General features: G+C 37.5%; 1 protein-coding gene across 11 annotated transcripts in view; it reads right to left on the reverse strand.

Moving 5' to 3' along the window:
* Positions 1-24,850, reverse strand: part of LOC145674468 (uncharacterized) — a 139,893-nt gene that overhangs the window by 56,543 nt on the left and 58,500 nt on the right. For 9 of the 11 annotated variants that reach the window (XM_081744574.1, XM_081744576.1, XM_081744572.1 and 6 more), the window contains 5 exons: positions 24,417-24,527; positions 20,125-20,244; positions 15,657-15,815; positions 7,505-7,654; positions 4,582-4,707 (listed from right to left, as the gene is read on the reverse strand). In XM_081744574.1, coding sequence (XP_081600700.1) covers positions 4,582-4,707; positions 7,505-7,654; positions 15,657-15,815; positions 20,125-20,244; positions 24,417-24,527 — 666 coding nt within the window. The remainder of the gene's footprint in view (positions 1-4,581; positions 4,708-7,504; positions 7,655-15,656; positions 15,816-20,124; positions 20,245-24,416; positions 24,528-24,850) is intronic. The other 2 variants (XM_081744571.1, XM_081744575.1) reach the window with 2 other exon arrangements.

The following is a 24,850-nucleotide window of genomic DNA, read 5'->3' on the forward strand; positions in this document are numbered from 1 at the left end:
CACACCAATTTTTATGAGCGAACTCCCAACGGGGAAGGAATGCCATCCGAAAAATCCTGATGAAAAAAAAAAAAGATAGTTTCCGTCCCCCGTCCGCCGTGGTAACCCCCACATACATGAAATACACATCGGTGGAAAGCTACATCCTTCAGGAATACATTGCTACTAAAATTATCTTCCCAGACTAATTAGGGTCTGAGCTATTGAGGTTTAAATTGAGTCACATTACGAGGCGACCAGAATGTGACTATTTCACAGCATCAGACGGATCAATAACCGTAACTCTGTAACGATGCATTTCCCGACATATGGTCATATGAACTGTTTTGCCTGCCTACCCATAAGGAATCCACCCCTGAAATTTTGCCGTACCTTTTTGTTACATCCTGTATATATATACATATGAACGTTATATAAACATAAATTCATGCTGTAAACTCTGTTTCAGAAACTTCTCAACTGGACGTAATATACTTACATTTCTCGAAAGCTTTCGCTAAAATTGACATTCATCTGCTTCTTCACAAACTATCCAACAGATTTAATCTTCACGGCAAATTCCTGTCGCTGCTAAAGGACTATATTACTGATCGTGTGCAACGTGTTGTTCTGCCTGATGCATCATCCAAATATGTCCCAGTTCTTTCTGGGGTTGCCCAGGGTAGTGTTCTAGGTCCCCTGATATTTCTTCTTTACATAGGTGATCTTCCTTCCTTCCTTTCTTTGTCATCTTCGAACATTGTTCTCTTCGCTGACGATTGCAACATTTTCTATAAAATCTCTTCCATAGACGATGCTCTACGACTTCAACCAATTCCCACTAAACTTACTGACTGGTGTGCAACTTGGAATGTAAAACTGAACCCTCAAAAATGTTTCACTCAGTATTTTCTTGAAGAAAAATAATATTTGTCACAGGTACCGTATTAATAACAGTCCTATCGAAAGAGTTGCGACACACAAAAATCTCGGAGTAGTATTTGATGAGAAACTTACATTCGCTGATCACCTCACTGTTACCGCGAAGAGTTGAGTTGATGTTAAGTTTAACGTCCCTTTCAGCAGCAAGGCTATAGGAGACGGAACTTACTGAATAACGTGGAATCCGAACCACATCAGCTTCCGTCGGGAATTGAACCCAGGTCTTCCACGCCAAAGGCGCATATGCTAACCGCTTAGCCAGCAAGGAGCTCTGTTACCGTGAAGAGTGCTATGAGGATACTGGATATTCTTTACAGATTCACTAGAATTCGCGATCTCAAATCACTGAGTATTTTCTTTAAAGATTTTGTATGTCCTAAAATTGAATATTGCTTACCGATATGTAATATGCCCTGTGCTTCTTTACCCCGTTTTGATTCTGTTCTTAACTTTTTCTTGCCATTGTGAAAGAAAAAAAGAGATCCTTCAGTGCGCAATCTTAGTAAAACATAGCTCCTAAACCAACTTAATATTCTGACTCCAAACACTCATCGCATGGTGGCAGACCTGCTGTTTTTCCATAAAACTATCAATGGGGAAATTAGCTCCTATTTAATGGTTTCTGTTCTCAGTTTTCTTGTACCTTCTCCCTTACTCGCAGTCATACGTTACTATCATACGTAACACCTAGACTTTCAGTTAGTCAACGTTCCTTATATTTCAGGCTGGCATCATTGTATAATAGTGTATCGTCAGATGTTAATATTTTCGACTCTGAAAGTCATTTTAGAAACAAACTGAAATCTCTGTAAATGTTGTAGATACTTTGTTTATTTTACTTTTATTATTTTGTATATATTTTATTATTATTATTTTGTATATATTTTACTTTTAATTTCTTTTTTGTTATTTCTTATTTACTTTGTTACTTTGTTTACGTGTAAAATGGACTTAGATTTGTGTGAAACATTTATAAATAAATAAATATAACGTTGCCATTTACTTTGACCCACAACGTAAGTGAATGAAGGTACTGTCTTTCACGCTAAAGTGTCGATGGACAGCCTCCATTTCAAACATTCTCCCATTCACCATACTCTTACAAAATTTATTCACCTCCCAGTAAATGGCAACATTGCATTTTCATTTAACATTGGGCGCATAAAGAGTGTACACCCCAAACGGCTCGTCCGATTAAAAAAAAAAAAAAAAAAAAAAAAAAAAAACCCTTCACTTTAGATTGAAAACATGATATTTGGAGACGGTTTCCCTTCTTACATTTTGTTGTAATTCTGATGATAAGAGAGTTATCTTATGTCAGGGGACTTTTGAGATATCCAATATATATAGACTCTACAGACTTTAGTGCAAGTTAGTTATAAACCTGAGTCTCCGCAAAATGTTCCCCATCGGGGCCCGAACCACCTAAGGCCGGCCCTGTATATAGTTTCATTTGGAAATATAAAGTTTTTGTATGTATCATTGGTTCGTAGAAAAAATTGTGTCATATAATATTTGACGTTGCGTGAGTACCTATTGGTTATTTGTCTTCCCATGGAGTTAAGAAAGCTACAGGAACTGCGTTTTAATTGCAATTCAAAGAAATTAATACTGCAATTGAGTATTTCTTTAAATGTCGTAGCATATGCTTGTAGTATTTACTGTCTTTCATTTTCTAAAAGTAATAACATACATTTAATGGCATGTGTGTAATTTAAAATACAAGTTTTTCATTAATCCCCAGTTTCAATATAACTTCTACAAAACAATCCTCATTATTCATTACTATGATTAATATTATCCTTTCTGTTTATTTGTTTTGCAAATTTGTTATTCAATAATCTGATCATACAATTTTCCAGACAGAATTTTAAGATGCTCATGTGCAAGGACTCAAATGTCTTCTTACACTTTCGTTGTTTAAAAGTACAAAGGGTTAGTACATACTTGCGTTGGTCTTGTCAATTTAGTTAATAAAATATGAAATACGATATACGGTATTTTAACTGAAAAAGAAACTATCCTATTAGTTATACAACCTTTCGTCAAACAAAGTGTTAGAAACTACCAGGAAAACTAACATTGATATACAAATTTTCAGATCATGTGTTGCCCCCCCCCCCCCCGCCACACACACGCACTTTTAACGTCCAATCGCCTCCAGGGAGTTCCATACCTGAAGCTGGGAGTCATTAGTGATGTTTCTCACTGCATAGGCTGGCAAATATGCCCTCCTTCACTTTTTCCTTGGATAACAACATGAAGTTGTGGACACTATATTGGTAACAAGAGCCGCTTCTGTCCAAATTCTTAACAAATTGCTTCATTACCCATAATTTAATACGCAGGAGGTAGCAAAACGTTATGCTATTCAATTAATGGAGAACTTTTTTATATTTTTAGTACTAACGCTTTGTTTTATTTCTTTTTGAACAAGTTGCAACTTGCAACTTCCGGAGGAGCCGCGGTAGCTCAGAGGTAGAGCGTTCAACTCTGGTGCTTGGGGTTCCGGGTTCAATCCCAGCCTCCGCCAAGTAAACTCTGTGGTGGGCAAACACCGTGTGCGTGGGTTTCCTCGGGGTTCTCCCGTTTCCTCCCACTTTCTTCATTACACCATTTCATTCATTACTCATCATCACCGTCTCCTTTAGCCTAACCGGCATAACCGTGGGACGTAAAACTTAAAGATTTCATTTCGTCTTTTGCAACTTGTGGTGTTCTGTCTGCACCTACTGTCCCACTCATACAAATATCAAGGAAGTTTATTGTACGTTCCTAGCTGACGAACAGAATACCAGACAGCTTTGGATCATAGGACACCTTCTGATCAGTTTATTTAATATTGTCTAAAATTAAAAGTAAATTTTGGTAGCTTTCTTTAAGGAATGTCGATAAGTGGATGATACTTAACCCAGTGATTTATATCATTGAAGAGAATACACTTTATGCTGTCTTTGTTCGAATCAATAAATAAACGTAGGTTTTTTTCTTTACAAACCGTTTCCATTAAGCATCAATCAAGCCAAGAGCGTCACAGCAAAAGACAAATTCCGCATCTTTCATAAAAAAAACATAAGCTAAAAAAAATCTACTTGCTTATTGTTTTCGTACTGGGGTCACTTAACTTATACATAACTAACTAACTAACTAATTAACTCTATGACCTATGGAACCCGGAGGTTCAATGCATTGTTCACAAAAACTCTTTACTGACTTCTATCCTTAGCCAACAGGATCCAGTTTCTACTTTATATTCCTATCTCTGCGAGATCCATCTTAATATTGTCCTCCCATCTGCGCCTAGGTCTTCCTAATGGATGTTTTCCGATTGGATTTCCAGTTAAAACTTTGAAAGTGTTCCGACTTTCTTCCATTCTGGCTACATGACCTGCTTACCTATGCCTCCTAAATTTGATGAGCCTAACAATGTTTGGTGAACGATATAAATTATAGAGTTCCTTGTTGTGAAGTTTTCGCCATTCCCCATTCCCGTTTCTCTTGGGTCCGAATATTCGTCTCAGGATCTTGTTCTCAAATACTTTCAGTCTATGTTCTCTCTCAGAGTAAGCGACCATGTTTCGCAACCATACAGAACAACAGGCATGATTACCGTTTTATACTTAACTTATATATTATATGACAAAAATGAAACTTCCGTACCTCACAGAGGGGTCCTTGTGTGTATTGTTGGTCGACGTAAAGAATATCGTCGGATGCACATTTTGGTCTCAGTTGTGGACCATCAAATACAGAACTACCATATATGAAAGCTCTCCGTTTCCTCTCCTGAAAAATAATAATTAGTCGTCAGGTTTCTATGAACTTAAAAATGCATTAAAGGCTACGGATTTTCGCTTAAATAATATTAGATCGGGTTATAATGAGACCAAAGGGTATAAAAGCAAGTCATTTGAACAGCTAAATGCTCATTTGCTGTGCATAATTTCTAATGCAATAGCAATTAACTAGTTTGAAATTTATTGTAATATCCCACGATTAAGCCCTGAAAGATAAAGAGGCAAATTATAATTTTTAAGAGAATGGTGAAAGAACAAATGGAAAAGGGAAAGGAAAAAGAAACGGAATCTATCTTTTTAAAGGTATTTTTAAGAATAGTGAATATGCCTTCTCTTTGGGCTATAGTCTACGTCACCCGAATTGGCGTGTGGCATCAGCCAATAAGGTCGCAGTGCGCTGTTACTAAACCTTCAGGGTGGACTCTAATCATTCGTAATTGATTTTGTTTGTATTTGTGGACAATTATGAAGGTTTAGTAACAGCGCACTGCGACCTTATTGGCTGATGCCACACGCCAATTCGGGTGATGCGGACTATAGTAGCTCTGTGTTGTTGTTCCAAAAATACATTCTTCTATTAAGCCATGTATTTAATGCATTTCTGAATTCTTACATAGGGAAATGAAATGAAATCTTTGAGTTTAACGTCCCAAATTTATGCCGTTTAGGCTAAGGGAAAAAAGTGAATGATGGAAGAATAACTGGTGGAATGAAAAAGCGGGAGAAAACGGGAGTATTCCGAGAAAACGCACGGACACGATGTTGGCCACCACAAACTTACTTAGCCGGGAATCGAACCAGGGAGCATACGCAAAACTCGTATGGCTAGATTTAGCTGGAAAGTAGCAATAGAACAGTGACATGAATACTACGTGAAATTAAAGAAGGTGCATTTTTGATACCCCATTAATCCCAACGAAGCAGAAACTTAAAAAAGGTGAAAAAATGAATGAAATCAATGGAAGGGTATACGGGAAGTTCATTGTTTTGCGAATTTGAGCTGTTATTACCGTTTTATACAACGAATAGTGGTCTTACATATAGCAAACTGTGTATTTCGAAAACGTGACCAATGTACCTGGAACTTACGTAGCTTAGGAAGTTCGTGTATTTGGGAAAAACGATCAAAGTCCTCAGTTCCATAGTCCCACTGATTGAATGCAAAGACGTGAGTTCGTGTGTTTTACGTAGTATCAAACACTGTTAGTGACCTGCACATATTCTGCGATTTTTGCCCAGGGCAGAATACGAACTACACAATATTCCGATTTTGCCACATTCTGGTCCACACAAAGGAACGGCTTCAGAGCATTCAGATTACATTTCCATTTAGGGGCCACTCAGAATGTGACGAAATCATGAGTATAATTAATACCCAATCCAAACGTGAAACACCTAATGACTGGCGTGAGGTCATTGAACACGCACCAAAAAACACTTTTTGACACAATGGACAATCTCACAATTCCTTGCAAAGAAGATCGATACACTGGTTCACCTCCAAAAGTCATACTTGGTCTATATGAAACTTACAAAATCATAGAAACCTCTCAACTTTGAGAACTGAAAGCAAACCCATTGCCTCCAATAAAGCAAGGACAGCCAATTGGAATTTCCCGTACAAAATTTGAAGACTTGCAATTCTTGAAACAATTATGTGGGGCAGAAGGGTAACAGTACTTCAGTTCATTGAGAATACGTGAAAATGAGGTGGACGAAAACAGTAAATAAGTTTCAGTAAAGACACCCCCAACAAACAATAGACAAGGTGAAATATTACCTGTATGCATGTATTGTTTATTCGAAAAAAAAATCTGTAGTTTTGTTCTGTAACTGTAATTATTTTATTTGTAACAGTTAATCATTGTAATCTAAAAAAACTGTAGAATTCAATAAAACTGTATTACTTAAGAACAGAAAACATTACGTAATAATTGTCGAGAACAAACTGAAAACAGTCCTTACAGTTTTAAATCGTTTTTTCTCACAACATTTAAAAATGGATTTCGATCGTTATTCCCGTGTACCCTTCAATTAATAACGAAGATTAATGCCTTTAGCGTTGTCCATGTCAAAATGAGTAAAAGAAGTAATTAACGAAGAGCAATGACGACCAATTCCCGTGTCAACTGACATGTCCCTCCTTACCTAAAATTGTGCTTAAATGTCATCTCGACTGTCACCAAAGAGCTTACCGACCCTGAAAACTATAAATTTTACATTTTGGACATGTTATTTTTCACCCCTCCCCCATGTGAGATTATGGGGGCCAAACTTGGTCTTCAACGGCATCGGCAGTATCACAATTCATCTCAGTTACCCCGAAAACTATGGATTTAATACTAATATTCATTAGGAACTCGCTCGTGCCTATACGGTTGACGTACGCGCCTTTGGCATGGAAGATCCTGGTTCAATTCCCGGCGGCAGTTCAAGTGGTTCGGATCCACCATTAGGCTGAAGGTTCACATAGGCTTGCTGCTGAACTTCTATCTACCACCACAAGTATCCGCCGTCCCAAGTATTTATACTCTCATTTTGTGCATCCATTTTGGCCCCTTGCGTATCTCCCCAAGCCATAAATCGAAAAGGGGGCTTCGTACCCAATTAGATCTGGTAAATATCTATCCGTGTACAAACTTTGGTGACTCTAGGTGACTTCTTTCTATGTGAAAATCTGGTCTCTCTCTCTCTCACACACACACACACACGCGCGCGTTATTTAATATATGATTATTTTTATATTAGGTCTACAAACTAATAAATCGAAAATTAAAGTTTCTTACCTCACGCAAACGACTAAGACGTCCCCTTGACACAACCTTCCCAGACGCATTCTTTGGCCTTGGAGGCGATGAATCAACCTTCTTTGGCTTTGGAGGCAATGAATCAACTTTCTTGTGGTCAAAATGCATAAACTTATTACCTTTTAGTTCCTGAAAAGTAGTATTGTGATAATTAGATTTCATGGCTTATCTATAAATAATAATAATAAAAACCTTAAATATGTAAACTTTTTACACTAATTCCAAGAAAAAACTAATGAATTTCATGCAACTACGGTACACTTCCAAACTATGTGAATTCAATACTCAAATTTTAAGTACTACAAGGTTGCGATCTTCATATATAGAGCTTGTCAAAAGTTCCCGAACGGCTAAATCTTGGTTAGAATGCGTTTTTCTGAAAATTTGAAAGACACAAAAGTTGCAGGATATCAACAGACCTATCGAAAACTCGTGCACCTCAAAATGTGTGCGGCCCCGTGTGGGCCCCACGGGGCCCATCTGTGATTTTTCAAATTAGAGCCCCCATTTTTTATTCCAAATTCAGTATCTACGGAACAAACTAAATCAGAATATGTGCTGTTCAAAGCTGTAGGATGTTAATATTAGGCCCTACAGGGCCGGAGAAAATATTAGGGTGAGTACTGTGTAAAGTTCCGTAACGGCTAAATATCTTCGTTAGAATGAGTTTTTCTGAAAATCTGAAAAATACAAAAGTGTCATTATATCAATAGAACTAGCGGATGCCCGTACCTTTCAAAATGTGCGCAACCCTGTGTGGGCCCCACGGGGCCAATCTGTGATTTTTCAAATTAGAGCCTCCATTTTTTATTCCAAATTCGGTATCTACGGAACAAACTAAATCAAAATATGTACTGCTCAAAGCTGTTGGATATGAGTACCAGACCCTACAGGGCTGAAAAAAACTATTACGGTGGGTTTTGTGAAAAGTTCCGAAACGGCTAAACACCTCGATTAGAATACGTTTTTCTGAAAACTTGAAACATACAAAAGTGTCAGGATATCAATAGAACTATCGGAAGCCCCTGCCTTTCAAAATGTGTGCGGCCCTGTGTGGGCCCCACGGGTCCCATCTGTGATTTTTCAAATGAGAGCCCCCATTTTTTTAATTCCAAATTCGATATCTACGGAACAAACTAAATCAATATGTAGTGCTCAAAGCTTAAGGTGTAAATACCAGGCCCTACAGGGCCGGAAAGACTACTACGGTGAGTAGTTTAAAAAATTCCGGAAGATCTAAATACCCCGATTAGATTGCGCTTTTCTGAAAACTTGAAACATACAAAAGTTGCAGGACATCAACAGACTTATCGGAAGCCCGTGCCTGTCAAAATATGTGCGGCCCTGTTTGGGCTCCACGGGACCCAACTATGATTTTGTAAAAAATGAGAGCTCCCATTTTTTATTCCAAATTCGATATCTACAGAACAAACTAAAACAGAATATGTACTGCTCAGAGCTGTAGGATGTGAGTACCAGGCCCTATATTGCCGGAAAAATTACTAGGGTGAGTAGTGTGAAAAGTTTCGAAAGGGCTAAATATCTCGGTTACTATGCGTTTTTCTGAAAACTTCTAAGTTACAAAAGTTGCATGAAAATCAACAGGATTGTTGGGCTGGTAGGAAAATGAAAATGTTTACACCCTATGAGCACCAGGGAACCGAAGTGTTATTTTGCAAGTGGAAGTGTGGAAGTGTGGGGCAAGTGGAAGTGTACCAACAAGGTGGAAATGTGTTCTAGGTCATAAATATGATCTGCAAAATTGATGTATTAAAACAAAATTAGTGTAATTGTGGTGTATGATTGGTAAAGAGAATAGAGTGCAGATAGGCACAGATTAAGAATAAAGATTTAGAAGAATTCAAGTGTGTATTTACGTAATTATTGGTGTCTTCACCTCTAAATAGTTTCTTCAATTGCATTCTATTAGGCACAATGAATTCAGCCGAAAGAGAAAGAGTTACTGTTCTGACGATGAGACGTTATGGTGAGTTACTATTCTGATGATGAGACGTTATGGTGACAGAGTTAGGTCATATCATAGAATGGTGATAGAGTAAGGCCATAGAATGGCTACCTAGGTCTCCTCATCTAACTCCGCTTGACGTTTTGTACTGGGGATATCTGAAAAGCAAAGCGTATGAAGAGAAATCTGATAATATTGAACAACTGAAGGAAAGCATAGTAAATATTTGAAGCTAAATTACATCAGATATGTTAGCTGCAGTTACGGATGAGTTTTATTTACGTCTGGGTTATTGTCAGGTCGCAGAAGGACATCAATTCGAACACTTAATTAAATGCAAACACATTTGCAACAGAGAGGGTTTGGGGTCGAAAAATACTAAGGGAGTGACGAACATTGGGGTTCCTGTCTCTGTAGTGACATCTTGTACAGTACATAACAGGCTGCACGTAGACACAGCTAACAGGATATGAGGTGCATTTTACAGGAACAATATTGTTGATCCTCTTAGAATTTCTTCCCACTTAGGCTTGCATAGCAACTCATTCTGCAGTTGTTAGACATAGCATGATTTTGCGACGTCGAATTAATTTCTGACAACCCCAGTAGCCAATGTTCCATAATCATCTTGTACTGCGGAGCCCTACATGTAAGTACATACTGTACTATAATACTTTCCTAGCATCTGAATCTACTATGATTACTAGGGACTAGCATTTAATAAAGCAAACTTGGGATTTGTAGAGGCCCTATACACTGTTAAAAATGTGTACACATTGTTATGAACTCTCACGTCAGTAAAGTTTCGCACAAGTGTTGGTATTACACGTTTTCATTTGCATGAAGGAACATCGCAGAGAGTTGTCGTATGGATCCAGTTGCCAGTTTTATGTGTGTGCAGAGTGCGAAAACTGTTTCTTATCGTAGCCGTCGATGCAATTCTGATCTAGTATTTGCTGCTGCCATCGTGATTACTTATTATTTTTACAGAATTTGGAAATATTTTTCAGTGAATGACAAATTCGATCTCTAGATAACATTTGCAAGTATGATTAAAATGTGACTTAAGTCGTGTGCTTAATGTAGTTTATGTTCTCGGAGTTCAGACAACGCACTTCCGAGCTTCAATACTGTTTGGATCTGAAATTCTCTGTTTGGAAATGTAGTGAAATCAATAGGACCCTGGACTTGTAATTTATGAACTCAAGTTCAAACCTTATTCAAAGTTGCCGTATTCTTTTCTCTTTCTCCCAGTATACCTGAAAACTAAATACTGGCTGTATTTTTTTTTTAAGCCAAGTTACTGGAAATGCCCAGAAAGCTATATGGTTGCTTTGCATTTTACAGGCAAGTTTCAGAAGATTTTTAAGAGGTGTCCTATACCAACCACGTAGTATTTACTTTCATGACCTACGAGAATAAACTTTACTTTCATTGCTATGCCAAGCCACTTTCCACAAGGCCCCTAGAATGACGACACTTTGTAATATTTTGTCCGGGGTGCTTATATATATAATACTTGAGACATTGTGTCGGTTGCAGAGAACTACTTGTCGCTACAAGTTACCATTTTTGTTCTATGGCGATGAATGTTAAAACCGAAACTAACTTAAACCACTTCTAGTTTATATTAAGGGTTAACGGAAGAGATGAAATCTATTCTTCAATTGATAAATCTATTGAAAAAAAAAAAAAACAAACCGGATCTCGACATTTCTTAGTGTGTTTTTTTTTTGTGTGTGTATGTGTGTGTGGAAACCAGTATTGAAACCAGAAATAATAGTAAATTTTATACACTTATGGTTTCGATAAAGTATTGCGGCTTGCGATGATATGTTCTCTTGAGACCTGAATCGATTGCAAGAAACAGTTTGTCGCCATCTATTACTATATTTATTCTATGTCAATATGTGTTGAAACCGGAAAAAATAATTTAAACCACTTCCGGTTCGAATAGAGGATTAACGGAGGAAACAGTACCTATTCTTGGGACGCTGTATCGATTAACCTCCTCCGTTGCAAATTTACGTTTTCTTTTTACGCTCATTGAAGGAAAATGTACATTTTAAAAAATATATGTAGACGTATATAGTTTTAAAAGTTTCATTATAAATTACCTTAAGGGTCCAAATAAATGATAAGACGAATAATGATAATTTTATCTCAGATAAAGTGTCCCTAAAACATACTAAAGTTAGATGTGCAGTATACTGTACAAATTCACTGAGGAGGTTAAAAATGCATTTGATATATCTTACTGGTTTTGTTCTGTTAAAATCAGTATTTAAACCGGAGGTAATAGCAAATTTTAACCACTTCCTGTTTTCATAGAATGTTGTGGATCGTCATGGTATGTTACCTTGAGATGCTCAATCGTTTCAAAAAAAAAAAAAAAATATATATATATATATATTCGCTATCTGTTATCGTTTTCGTTCTATGGCGATAAACGTTGAAACCGGAAATGCTTAATTTGAACAACTTTCAGTTTGAATATAAGGTTAACGGAAGCTGAATCTATTCTTGGGACGCTGAATCGAGTGAAACAAACAAACAAAACAAAAAAATTCTCGATATTTCTTACCGTTTTTGCTCTGGTACCTTTAACAGACAGACGGACGCAAGGACATAGCCATCTATAGGACCTCCGACACTTATACATAGCATAGTTTGGAAATCTAATAGTTCTACTGCCGATATAAGACAAATTTTTGATCATTTGTAAACTTTATCTTGTAAACAGATTTAATGATTCTCATGAAATGCTGTACTTTGCTTTCATCATTATGTGTATGCTAAAACAAAAACAAAAACAAAAAAAAAAAAAAAAGCAAAGAAAAAAGATTTTACAAATGGTTATTTTAGGGTGCTTCGGAAACATTAACTTTCAAAAAGCAGGTGGTTCAAGATTTTCATCAAATGGCGTGAATCTTTTATTTTCCATGGAGAGAAATATATTTAGCAGTTCAACATATTTACTGAATTTATCTCCTGGGCTTAATCAAATTTAAATTAATAAAGTTTCAGAATAATTATATCTAGAGGAAAACGTGGTAAAGTTACATACACCCTATACATATGGAGACATAAACGAAGAATGTTCTGAAAGTAAGTTTCGCTATTTGCTTTGAACAAGGAGATGGTACACCAGGTGAAATAAACAATCGCCATAAGAAACCACACTCGTTACTGGTCTAACGACGGAAGGAGCGTTACCGAGGTGGAATGACCCATACGCAGAACGAGTAGAGAGAGAGTAGCAGCAGACCGACATGCCCGAGGTTATTCGAGTACAAATCACGATGGAAGACACACGTGGTCGCCAATGGAAGTGCGTGCTGTTACTTAGTGTGAATGGGCGCGTAGGACTAGTGTGTCCGTCATCCATGAACGCCCACAGACCATGTATGGTGAAGAGGTCATGTGTCGGCAAATGGTTTGTCGCTGGTGTTGTATGTTCAGTGAAGAAAGGCAGTGTGTGAAGGATGAAGGTCGAAGTGGGGGTCCCTCCACATTCACGAATGAAAACAACATTGTTGGAGTACAGTAAATAATGTTAGCGGACAGGCGCATAATTATGTCAGAGCTGCGTATTGGCCGTGCTCAGGTCCATCACAGGCTTCATGATGTGTTGGGTTACGGAAAAGTGTCTGCAAGATGGGTGCCAAGAAATATGACTCCGGATCACAAGAGTGCAAGAATGGGAATCAGCCTCGATCATTTGATGCGGTATGCGCGAAATGAAAATGAGTTCCTGTACAGAATCCTTACAGACGATGAGACACGGGTGCACCATTTTACCCCAGAAACCAAGGCCGTCTTAATGACGTGAAAGTATTCCAGTTCACCAGTGAGGAAAAATCTCAACGTGTCACTCTCCGTAGGAAAGGTTATGACTACAGTGTTCTGGGACGCGAAAGGTGTGATTATCCTTGATTTTCTCCCTGAAAGGACCATTAATGTATGTAACATGCGACGTATACTAGTAGAACAAATGGCCAGTATATGATTGACATTTGAGGAGCGTAAGTCCCTTTCATTAGAGTGGTATTTCAAGCTTGAAAATGTCACTGAAGTCCACTGTCGGTGGAGGTTTAAGTTTAAAATATTTACGCACTTGACAATTACACGACTTTGTGGCAAGTTTTAAAATATGTGCTGCGATCACTGCGAGCACGTTGAAAGACGTTGCTCAAGCAAACACTTGCCGTTGTGATTTGCGTCTGGCCGAAAACAGCAACTACGTCAAGAAGCTTCAGTGACTGTACAGGTACAGGAAACATATGTAGTGGTGTACGCAAAGCAGTGTTTCCGAGTTCGGTTGAACAAGATATTATAACCCTTTTTGAACAAGATATTATAAAAAAATAAACAGTTACTATATATTACAGTAGCGTAGTGTGGTATTCCGAAATGGAGATGCCAAAGTTGGTCACTTGTGCCAATCGTCACAATTCTAGATCTCTTTGTATCAATAACTACTCATAGTAATTGGTTTGGGGAGCCAGGACCCCCTAATTGCAAACCTGGCGGGGCATACAGAAGCAAATGCGTGAATTATGTTACAAGCAAATAAGCAATTGTCTCAGCTCCTTCTTGTGACACTAGCGTTGTGACGAGAAAACTCGGACCCAATATTGTATGAACATTGTTTTCAGTTTAATTCCCTTTATTTCTCTCTAGTGGGCAGCTTCCTTCTCCGTATACCATACTCCAATCTCGTTCTTTAAAATATATATATATATATATATATATATATATATATATATATATATATATATATATATATATGTAGCCCCTAGGAATTTGTCATTTGGGGTCCGGACCTCTGACGTTCGTTCATGAATATGGACCTGAGTGTATATATCATTTGAAGATGCCAATAGAAAGCACTTAAAACAACTCTGGGGGCCTATTTATGTGTGTCCATTTCGTTGTTAGATATCCAGATACTGAAGGGTCCAAGCAATCTTTGTGAGGGGAGATGGGTGCTGGCTCTCTTGGCCTACCAGATTGGTGACCGTGATTATACAGAATGCTTTATATTTATGCGTGTGTGTGAGAGCCCCCTCAAAGAGCTGGACGTACAATAGAACAACGACGCAAAAAACAGAACAGCTACGTAAGACCTCAGCAACCCGAAAAATCAGGACTAGCAGAGCACAGAGCCTAGAGCTTGGACAGAAAATTGAGTTTACAAATACTACCATAGTAGTCAAGTGCAGCAATTTTTGGGACAGAATAATAAAGGAAACCATAGCTATCTCACGGGAAAGGAACAGTCTCAATAGAGACAATGGGTTTCAACTCAGCCCTTTTCAGAAAAAAAAAAAAAAAAGCAATTTCTCGTAGCCACAACAACAGCCAGCATCCCTCAGTTAATTAGAAGCCAGCACTTCCCTCAGCCAATCACAAGTCCCCATTCATAGCTCCGTCCCTAAATAATCAACATGTATACATGCCACAACTCCGCTCTCTTCGTCACAATCCCTGAAGATGAATGCAATGTCTACATTCGAAACGCCGGATGTCAATACCTTTACCTGACTAATAGCCCGAGAAGAATTACTAACACCTAGATAAAGCTGGTATATTAGAAACTCTATAATTGATATTGCATTAAATACAATTAAGGAGTGGATTCCAAAAGAGTCTAAGTCAATTTTTGTCAATTTTGAGATATTGGTTTTATCTCAGTATGTTTCTCAGTAAGTTCCCTTTCAGTACCTCCGTATACTGAACATGGTTCCATGCTAAAACTTCATAAATCAAGCTAATTGTAGGCAAAGGAAAACAGCATTCTTTTTCAAGGTGTCCTAAGTCAACAGTATTCTCAGGAGCTAATTTCTGACTCATGCCTAAAAACACTTATAAAACTCTCGCTATAGATGATAATTTAAACGCTATCTTACGAAAAGTAGGCAATTTCAATTTTCTTTCATGTAGATTACTTTTCTTTCACAGAAATAGAATGATGGAAACAAATCACAAAAATAGTCAACTGAAAAACTTACTTTTTTGACTTAGGCTGTTTTGGAATTGAGCTTTTCGATTATTGTCTCTAAGTTGACCACTGTCTACGTTGGTCACTTTTCAATTGAATTGATGGTGACGAACATAAATAACTTTCACTGTACTCCATATCAAAATATTAATGTTTCTTACCTTAGGAATCTGACAATTTGTACACGTTTCAGGAGCAAATGTTACTCTAGCAGATCTAGGCTTCACTGGTGACGATTTTGAGTGCCCTGTGTTCATTTCAGTATTCTCAGCTTTCAAGGAAGACGGCTTTCCATGGCTGACTCGAGATTCTTCGATATGCTACAAATTATATTATTTCGAAACATTATGTTTATGAAATGTATATATTTTTTAAAAGATGTATTAAAACTAGAAATCATCAGACTACATTACAAGTGTTAGAAAAGGACTTCAAGTTACAATTAAGATGTCTCTTAATAGAAATAAATGGAGAGATTCTCCCTTCTTTTTTAAACATTACTCTAAAGCAGTGGTCCCAGAATTTATGAAGTTCCTGAACTACCGTACCGTTTTTAAATCCTACTGTGAGCTACCAACCAAAAGAACTAGCAACTTTTGTTTTTTAATCTTACATTTGCTTATTATCTATAAACTTACATTACGCAGGGACCGAAAATGCTCCACGAGCAACTAGTTGCTCGAGATCGACGGTTTGGTAATTACTGCTCTACAGGATGGCGCTGAAGTAGATATATCATATTTAAAGCCAAGGAAATATAGCCAAGTAAAGAAAAAAATTGCATTAGGCCCTACGTACAAGGAAAGATTTAACGCACAATGTGAGCGAGGGCCGCGGTGGCTCAGTGGTAGAGCGTTCACCTCTGGTGCTTGGGGTCCCGGGTTCGATCCCGGCCCCCGCCAAGTGAGCTTTGTGGTGGACAAACACCGTGTGCATGGGTTTTCTCGGGGTTCTCCCGTTTCCTCCCACTTTCTTCATTCCACCATTTCATTAATTACTCATCATCACCGTCCCCTTTAGCCTAACCGGCATAACCGTGGGACGTAAAACTCAAAGATTTCATTTCATTTTCAATGTGAGCGAGTTTGGGATGTATGGTTGGATCTAGTAACATGCCCAGCCAACAACGTAACAAAATAGGCAGTGACAGGTTAAACCTGCAGCAGTGTGTGATTTGCGATTTATTTTACTCGTTCATAATTACAAGGAAATTAAAACGCAGAAGGCAATTAAATTTCGACCACTTGCATCTTCATTGGTAACAATTGACAACTGGAACGAAACTTTTGTAAATCAAGAGAAGAAAGTATGGAGATCATGAAAAAGATCGAATTCAACATTTTAATGGATTTACACGTTTCATGGTCAATACATATCGAAAAGTTATTTTTTGTCGTCTATCCATATGTTCGACCTGATGTACATTCACCTAAAGGGCATACTGCTCAACGTATCGAGACAAAATTTTGAACTTGATGTTTTTACTTGATTCTCCAGTTTTTCCCTTTCTATTCCTAAAATAAGGGTAGTTTATTGAAGGGTGCAATTGAGAAGTTGGGGTTTTCTCAAAAAACAGCTTTGACGATTTTGTTCATATTTCGTAAACCAATTTTTCAACAAAATTTCCATACTGTGGTATAAGTCACTTCTCTGAGAGAAATTGAGAAGTTGTAGTTCACTCTTCGGGGTGAGTTTCTTTTTTGGACGATTTTTTCAAAAACGATTCAGGCGATTTCCCCTTGTTTCATAGTTAAATATTTAATTAATAACCTAATGAGACGATATAACTCATTTATCATGAAAAAATGTACGAGGGGTATTTTATTCTTTGGGGGATGTTTTCCGGATATTTTCTCAAAAACGACTCTGGTGATTTTGTCATTCCTCATACTATCCTCATCCAACTCTTTCATTAATCATGTAATCTCTTTTTTCGTCCATCGACTATGGCCTAAATACGGGTATGGTGGCTCAGTAATACAAAGGTCCCATCTGCTGCCCTCAATGGAACTAATGCTATGTAAGTTTGTGCTAGTTAACAATGAGTTCGTGAATTGCTTATTCATTCATTCTTTACTTATCCATTTCGTACATTATTGGTCAGAGACTAATACATAGGACTTCTGAAATAATATTAAGATATTTCAATATAACTGATATTACATTAATTTTACGAAGTATCACCCGAATATTCATTAATGTCATAATACATTTTGTTACATAAAAAAAAAATGAACAGTTCATTTTTGAATTTCGGTATGATTCTGATATCCTTCAAGTAAGTCGGGAGCTTATTGTACAACTTAGCGGACAAACTGACACTTCTTTTGATGCATACATAGTTTTGGTATGATGTGAATATGTTATTCTTTTTCGTGTGTTGTATGAATGTACAGCGGGGGACACTTCTAAATGGTACACCTTAGCCGTAAATCTCCATATGGCTGTACCATTTAGAAGTGTCCCCCGCTGTACATCGCCAATATGAAGAAAGCTATTTTAATTTCTCTTTACACATATGATATTTTTGTATATGTACAGGCAAGGTACAGTTAAAATTTTATTTGTCTGAAAGACCCTTTTGCATGAGGCTCTTGGTGATAGATTAAAAATAGATCTTATTGCCTTTTTTCTGTAGACGAAAAATAATAATACTGAAGTAGGAATCTCGCCAGAAAATTATTCCGTAACTTAACAAGGATTGAAACTTACCATAGTACAACAACAGCAAAGTTTCTTTTGACACTGAACCACGTAGTCTATAAATGACAAAACAGATACGGCTTAATTTGCTATTTAAATCAGTAATATGTGCATCCCATGTAAGTATATTGCTTATTGTGTCCTAAAAATTTAGTGGACTTTGAATAGTCTACAAAAGTTGAATGCATCACAATGGGAGGTACCATTCGAGATGTACATGAGTAATTTAGTGCTCCAGTTGCTTTGTATTTATCATCAGTTGATTCTGGGATGCCGATTTTGTCAAACGATCCACAGTCTGTTTTAATTTACTTTCTAGTTCATCTGTATTGTCCGCTGTTACAAGGACATTTACATCATCAGAATATAGCACAATATGCTGAGGATACATAAATTGAACAAGATCACTTATGTACAATAAAAAAAGAATTGGGCTAAGAATTGAGCCTTGAGGAACAGCGGCAGATAGCGGTTTTGGACGAGAATGTGAATTGCTTATTATCAATTGGTCTTTATGCCTTGGAGAAATCAACAAATAAATCTATATCCTCCTTCTACTTATTCTTCCATAATAGGGGCCGCGGTGGCTCAGTGGTAGAGCGTTCACCTCTGGTGCTTGGGGTCTCGGGTTCGATCCCAGCCCCCGCCAAGTGAACTTTGTGGTGGACAAACACCGTGTGCGTGGGTTTTCTCGGGGTTCTCCCGTTTCCTCCCACTTTCTTCATTCCACCATTTCATTCATCACTCATCATCACCGTCTCCTTTAGCCTAACCGGCATAACCGTGGGACGTAAAACTCAAAGATTTCATTTCATTTTCTTCCATAATAATTCACTTTCACCAGTTATCCCTCTTATTTAAACTAAAGAGCATAACCGTGGGATGTTAAAGATTTAATATTTTGTACACTGAATCCTGTAATATTTAACTTTTTAAAAATCACATAAGTGTACTATTAGAATAATACATTTACTTAACAATTTCCCGATAAGGTCTACGAGGCTTATTAACAATGGAATCAACGACAATAGGGACGTAAGTGAAAGAAATTTAGTCAAAGCACATTTAAATATATCATTACAGCATTTGCCGGATGGAACTGAGGAATTTTATTGAGAAATCTCAGTCACAATGGCTGGTCAGAGGATTCAAAACTGGAACGCCCAATTACGAGAGAAGAACGTTTTCGAATAGCCTACGATCCCTTGTATGAGAAACATATGTAATGTGTTATATGTGAATAATCTTACAACTAACAAACTAAAACTAAAAACCAAACCACTTGGCGTAACAGCCCATTTTGTGGGCCAGAGCCGCTCCAACACCATCTGTTGGCGACCGACTGAATTATATCCAGCTTAGCGACGAACACGTGGTCAGTGCGCTGCGTCGCCCTATCTCTAACAGGCGTAACAGGAGCTTTCTACAACTTGTGGCCGTCACGTCTCTTACTTACATTACTCCCCAGTTTGTCTCACGACGCTGGGTGGACGCCGAAATTGGGAAACACCTGCCGGAAATCGAACCCGGGACCATGTACACGCGATCCCAACACTAACCACTAGACTACTGTGTCGTGTATGCTCTTAGAACTACTGTACAACATATTACCAATGTCCTCGTTTTACGAAAAGAAGTGCCATAATTAACTGTTTTTCCTTGTAGGTTTCCGAATTTCTTTATGCAATGCTTAAAATATGTAGATGACTTTGCATTTAATACGCTTTCTTTCCTTCCTTTTGTCTCTGTGTGTATATGTGTGTGTAAACTGTAAGGAATACACATATTAGTGTTCAAAAAATAGACAAATAATCAAAAAAAAAATCAGCAATTTTTAGTTAGAATAGGTCATGTTCTCAAGATCAACACATAAATTATGACATTTCAACCTGTATAAGTGTACTAAGAAAACTATGCATTGCTTACCTCACTCTTACCACGAAAGTCCCGATTACTTTCATTGTTATTCATATCAGTATTTTGGTTTTTCTTCAAATTCCCAGAAGACGTTTTTCCCTTAAATGCGTATATATCATCCAGAGTATCCTGAAGGAAAAAAAATTACTTATTTGTTGTAACTATTTTCACTAAATATATGGCGTGACTTATAAATACTTAGTGTATATATTTCATATATTTTATAAATGTAGGAGATTTAGACCAGGGCCGGATTAAGGGAGGGGCTTAGAGGGGCTATAGCCCCAGGCCTCCAGGTGGATAGGGCCTTCACTCTGATTAAAATCTCAACTGGCTATCTAAAGAGAATCATGAAGATACAATCACCATCATAAAATAAAATATGACCAAAAATATGAAACATATTCCCTTAACATTCCTACTGTATTTTCACAGAAATGTATTAGTGAAGTCAGCAGGGGTCACATATCTTTTCTAGCCCCGGCATCCAGATGGGTTAATCCAGCCCTGATTTAGACCTAACTATTAGATATTAAAACTGCTCTGTCGGACTTTGATCATAAAAGGAGACAGTCATTGCCATAAAGTGGAACATAGCTGTAAATCAGAAATAGCACCCATTAGCAACAATTACTTGTGTCCAATGCTCGCATAGACTATGGATCCTATGATGGGGAATCTTAGATGAAAGAACACAAAAGTAGTCCAGTGCATGGGTCACATTGTTCAGAGTTCAGAATTGCCGTCTCCAAAATTGTTTTTTTAGGAAATGGAACAAATGGTAGTCCGTCGTTGGAAAGAAGCAGAATATGCATTAATGTTTCTCAGCCAAGTCAGGTAATCATACTAGGCCTTAACAAGATGACCTTAACAAGATAAGGCCAAACGTTATCCTGAAGCAGAGAACAGCTCTAATATTCACAGGCACTAGCTCCGCGATTTTTAAATATTCATGCACAGTTTCAATTGCCGCAAGTGCACAATTGTATTATTGTCTGGAGAAATGGCAACAGTTCACAATATACGATATCCCAAGCACTCCACTCGATACGCAGCATAATTTCAAGTTAAAGCAGTGAAGATTTTAATTCTTAAGACTTAGTTCAACGATGCCGTAGGATATCGAAAACAACCCACTTCTCATTGCACGGGTCTTTTCCTTGACGACACAAGAAGAATTGCATACAACTGCTCACGTCGTTTTCTGATTCCCAGTGAACTCAAGTGGGATACATTGTCCCACTATAAACCATTTCTCAAGCTGTGGGGATCTTGGCGAATGGTTGCATGCACACTGTAATTGAAAATGAAATGAAATTTTTGAGTTTTACATCCCACGGTTATGACGGCTAAGCTAAAGGAGACGGTTATGAGAAGAAATGAACGGAATGGTGGAATGAAGAAAGTGAGAGGAAACTGGAGAACTCCGGGGCAACCCACGCACACGGTGTTTGTCCACCACAAAGTTCACTTGGCGGCAGGCCTATATCCACGGGAGGTCTAAGGTGGGCCGGCCCCCCTAAATTTTCGCTGCCCCCCTAAAATTTTCACGGAAGGCTTGCAAACGAAATATAATATGGTGATAAACTATAACATTGTTGGATCGGACCCCCCTACATTTTTGGCCTGGCTACCGGCTTGCTTGGCGGGAGCAGGGATTGAACCCGGGACCCCATGCACCAGAGGGGAACGCTTTACCACTGAACCACCGCGGCCCCCACACTGTGATTGAGTGCTTCTATCAATCTTTCACACGTTTGGTCACGATCAGACTCAATTGGCATTTTTTATTATTATTTTTAGTATAGAGTCTTAGCCAAATCCCTTCCTCACATGAAAATATTCGTAATCCGTATATTAAAACATACATAAAGGATTCCTTCCTATATGTCTACTATTTTAAAAGAACGCACAATAGTAGTAAGTGACCTTTTAATTTTCCTACCTATCCTCTGTCTTGAAAATTTTCAAAAACTCCGTTTTACCCATAGTTTAAGGTTTAATGAAAACTCATATACAAAATGTTAACTTCGTAGGCAGAACTTGCTCAGGAATCTAATAAACAACGAGAAAGTATTTAACACATCTAATGTTACCATAGGATATTTTCCTAAATTTTAGAAATTAAAAGTAAATTCTATGCTATTCAGATCTTTAAGACTAAATTTTATACACTTTAAAAAAAAAGAAGCATGAAACATTTAATAAGTTAAAAAGCAATTCTGAGACAAATTATACCAGTAAAGCCTGTAACAGCAGCAACACTACCCAACTCTATTACAATTACTTGGGTCGTTTCAAAAATCTTGCACACACCGTATGCGCGACTGTTTGAGTGATGTGATAAAGTTCAATTTTATGTCAGTTGTGAGTCAGAGTTTGGGCTTCACGGTTGTGTCTGTGTTTGTTGGTATACGTGGCTGTGTTGTGAGGAATTCCGTGTTAAAATGGAAGGTGAACCCGACTAAGGTCAGATTACACATAGTGACCAGCATTCCTACATCAAAATCGGAACTCTACGTGGAAAGAATCCAGCTGAAATTTACAATGCTTTGCGAGAGATTTGTGGAAATAGTGTAGTGGATCGTAGCATTATATCACGGTGCTCAGCTCGTTTCCATGAAGGTCGTGTAAGCACTGCGGACAACTCGAGAAGTGGAAGACCATCAACTGCAACAGACTGCACCTCTGAGATTATTGTGCATGACATTTTCAGAGAGGATCGACGAAAAACATGTGAGGAAATTGCATATCAAGCCAAAATGTCTGTCACTTCAGTTTAGGGAATCATTACTGAAAAGTTAATGATGAGAAAAATCGCATACTGCCCTACAAGTGAGGGAAACACTCGACAAGTATGGGTGGGAAATAATTCCCATTCTTCATATAGTCCTGATTTGAGCTTACCAGACTTTGATTTGTTTCCCAAATTGAAGGAGTCACTCCACGGAAAACGTTACGATACAATTGATGAAGCTTCCAGTGAGGTGACTCGAGTGATCAGACAGCTCAACAATGAAGGTGCTCTATCCCGAATACAAAATTTACCAAGACGTTGCGAAGCTGTCAAAACCAAGAATGGAGATTATATTGAAAGTCAGTAAAGATATTTTGTACAATAAATTATTTACTTCTGTAATATCTTTCAGTGTGCAGAACTTTTGAAATGACCCTCGTAACGCGATGTTATGGGAATTATGCAAAGCATGCTATCAGTCGAAAACAGTTGGGAAGTACTGCTTTAGGTGAAAATTTCATAAAGCTCCGTATTGCATTTATAGAAAATTTCCATTCCTCACACCTGATGAACGAAAAGAAAAGGTTCAAGCCTATCCCTATCGTTAGTAGTCAACGTAAGAGTTGAGAACGCCTTTTTAGAAAATTCAAGTTCGAGCATTGTCAGAACGAACTTTAGAAGAATTAATTTTTCTTATTAAGTTCTACAGGCTTTATACCAATTGTTCTATGTACTCTATTATTATACTCATTAAACAATTCTTTTAATAAATCTATCCATTTATAATTTGCTTGAGTTCTAATTTTTTTCCAATGTTTTGTTTAAGAGTTCTGTTAAAACGTTCTACGGTATGTTGTTTTACGAAAACACATACTCTAAATGGAAGGCTCAAATAAAAAAAAAAAAATCGCAAAATATTATCTTTCTATGACTTACGGTTTCTGAGATATGGCTCCTTAAATCTCCGGAAATCGGAACTTTTTTGGTCAATATCTCAGGAATGGTAGCCAATTGGCTTGTGGCCATCGGTTAGTATTGTGTACCAAAATGTTTACCATCCTCTTAGGTATGGATGAACACCTAAGATTTATCTCTGTATGACTTAAGATTAACGAGATATGGCTCCATAAATCTCCCGAAATTGGAATTTTTTGGCCAATATCTCGGGGATGGTACGAGTGAAGCGAAAAATTCGATCACTTTCTCAGATAGTTTTTGATGCTCTATCGAATGGAAGGATCAAGATTGAAAAATTCGCAAATAACACACACACACACATACAGACAGTAAGCTTGTGTCTTGATCAATATTACTGAAAATTTTAACATGAAACGTTAACCAACTTTTAAACTTAGTATTACTCCGACACTCAAAAGAAATTATATTAGAAGGTGATTCACAATTAGCTGAACAGCCGAAAGTATTATATTTTTCCTGAAATTTCAGACAAGTTCAAGAAAACCACCAGAGAGCTCACAATCAGTTCTGACTGCTTTCTCTAAGAGATGGAAATTCTATTTATTTATAGACACATCATAATATATAAAAATTGAACATTCTTTACCTTAATAATAATATGTTTCTCAGCACCACTTTTCGAACAATGAACTACGAAACCTCCTCCTAATATTTGTGAAGTTTTGTTCGTTGATCTGTTAGAAGCTCCCACGCTCTTCTGAAACAATAATACGACATAAGATTACAGTAATCGGTTTAAAACGCTTAATCGCTTACGTCTAGGAGAACTACGCGGATATTTAATTTATTTATATACATATATATCTAGAAGAAAGAAAATGTCTCCCTTGCTCCTATTAAAACAAAAAAATAAAATAAAATAAAAAAATAAAAACGCTAGGACATGAGTCCACTTATTTTAAACGAAGAATTAACACGCCAAGTTTCGTCTTTTTAAGTTGATAGGATCGTGAGATACTAAATTTTTTGCATACGTTTTGAAATCCCCGCTCCCCTATTAGGATATGCATTTTACTCAAT

The sequence above is a fragment of the Thermobia domestica genome, chromosome 17, assembly GCF_964235325.1.
Source record: "Thermobia domestica chromosome 17, izTheDome1.hap1.1, whole genome shotgun sequence".
Taxonomy (NCBI): Eukaryota; Metazoa; Arthropoda; class Insecta; order Zygentoma; family Lepismatidae; genus Thermobia; species Thermobia domestica.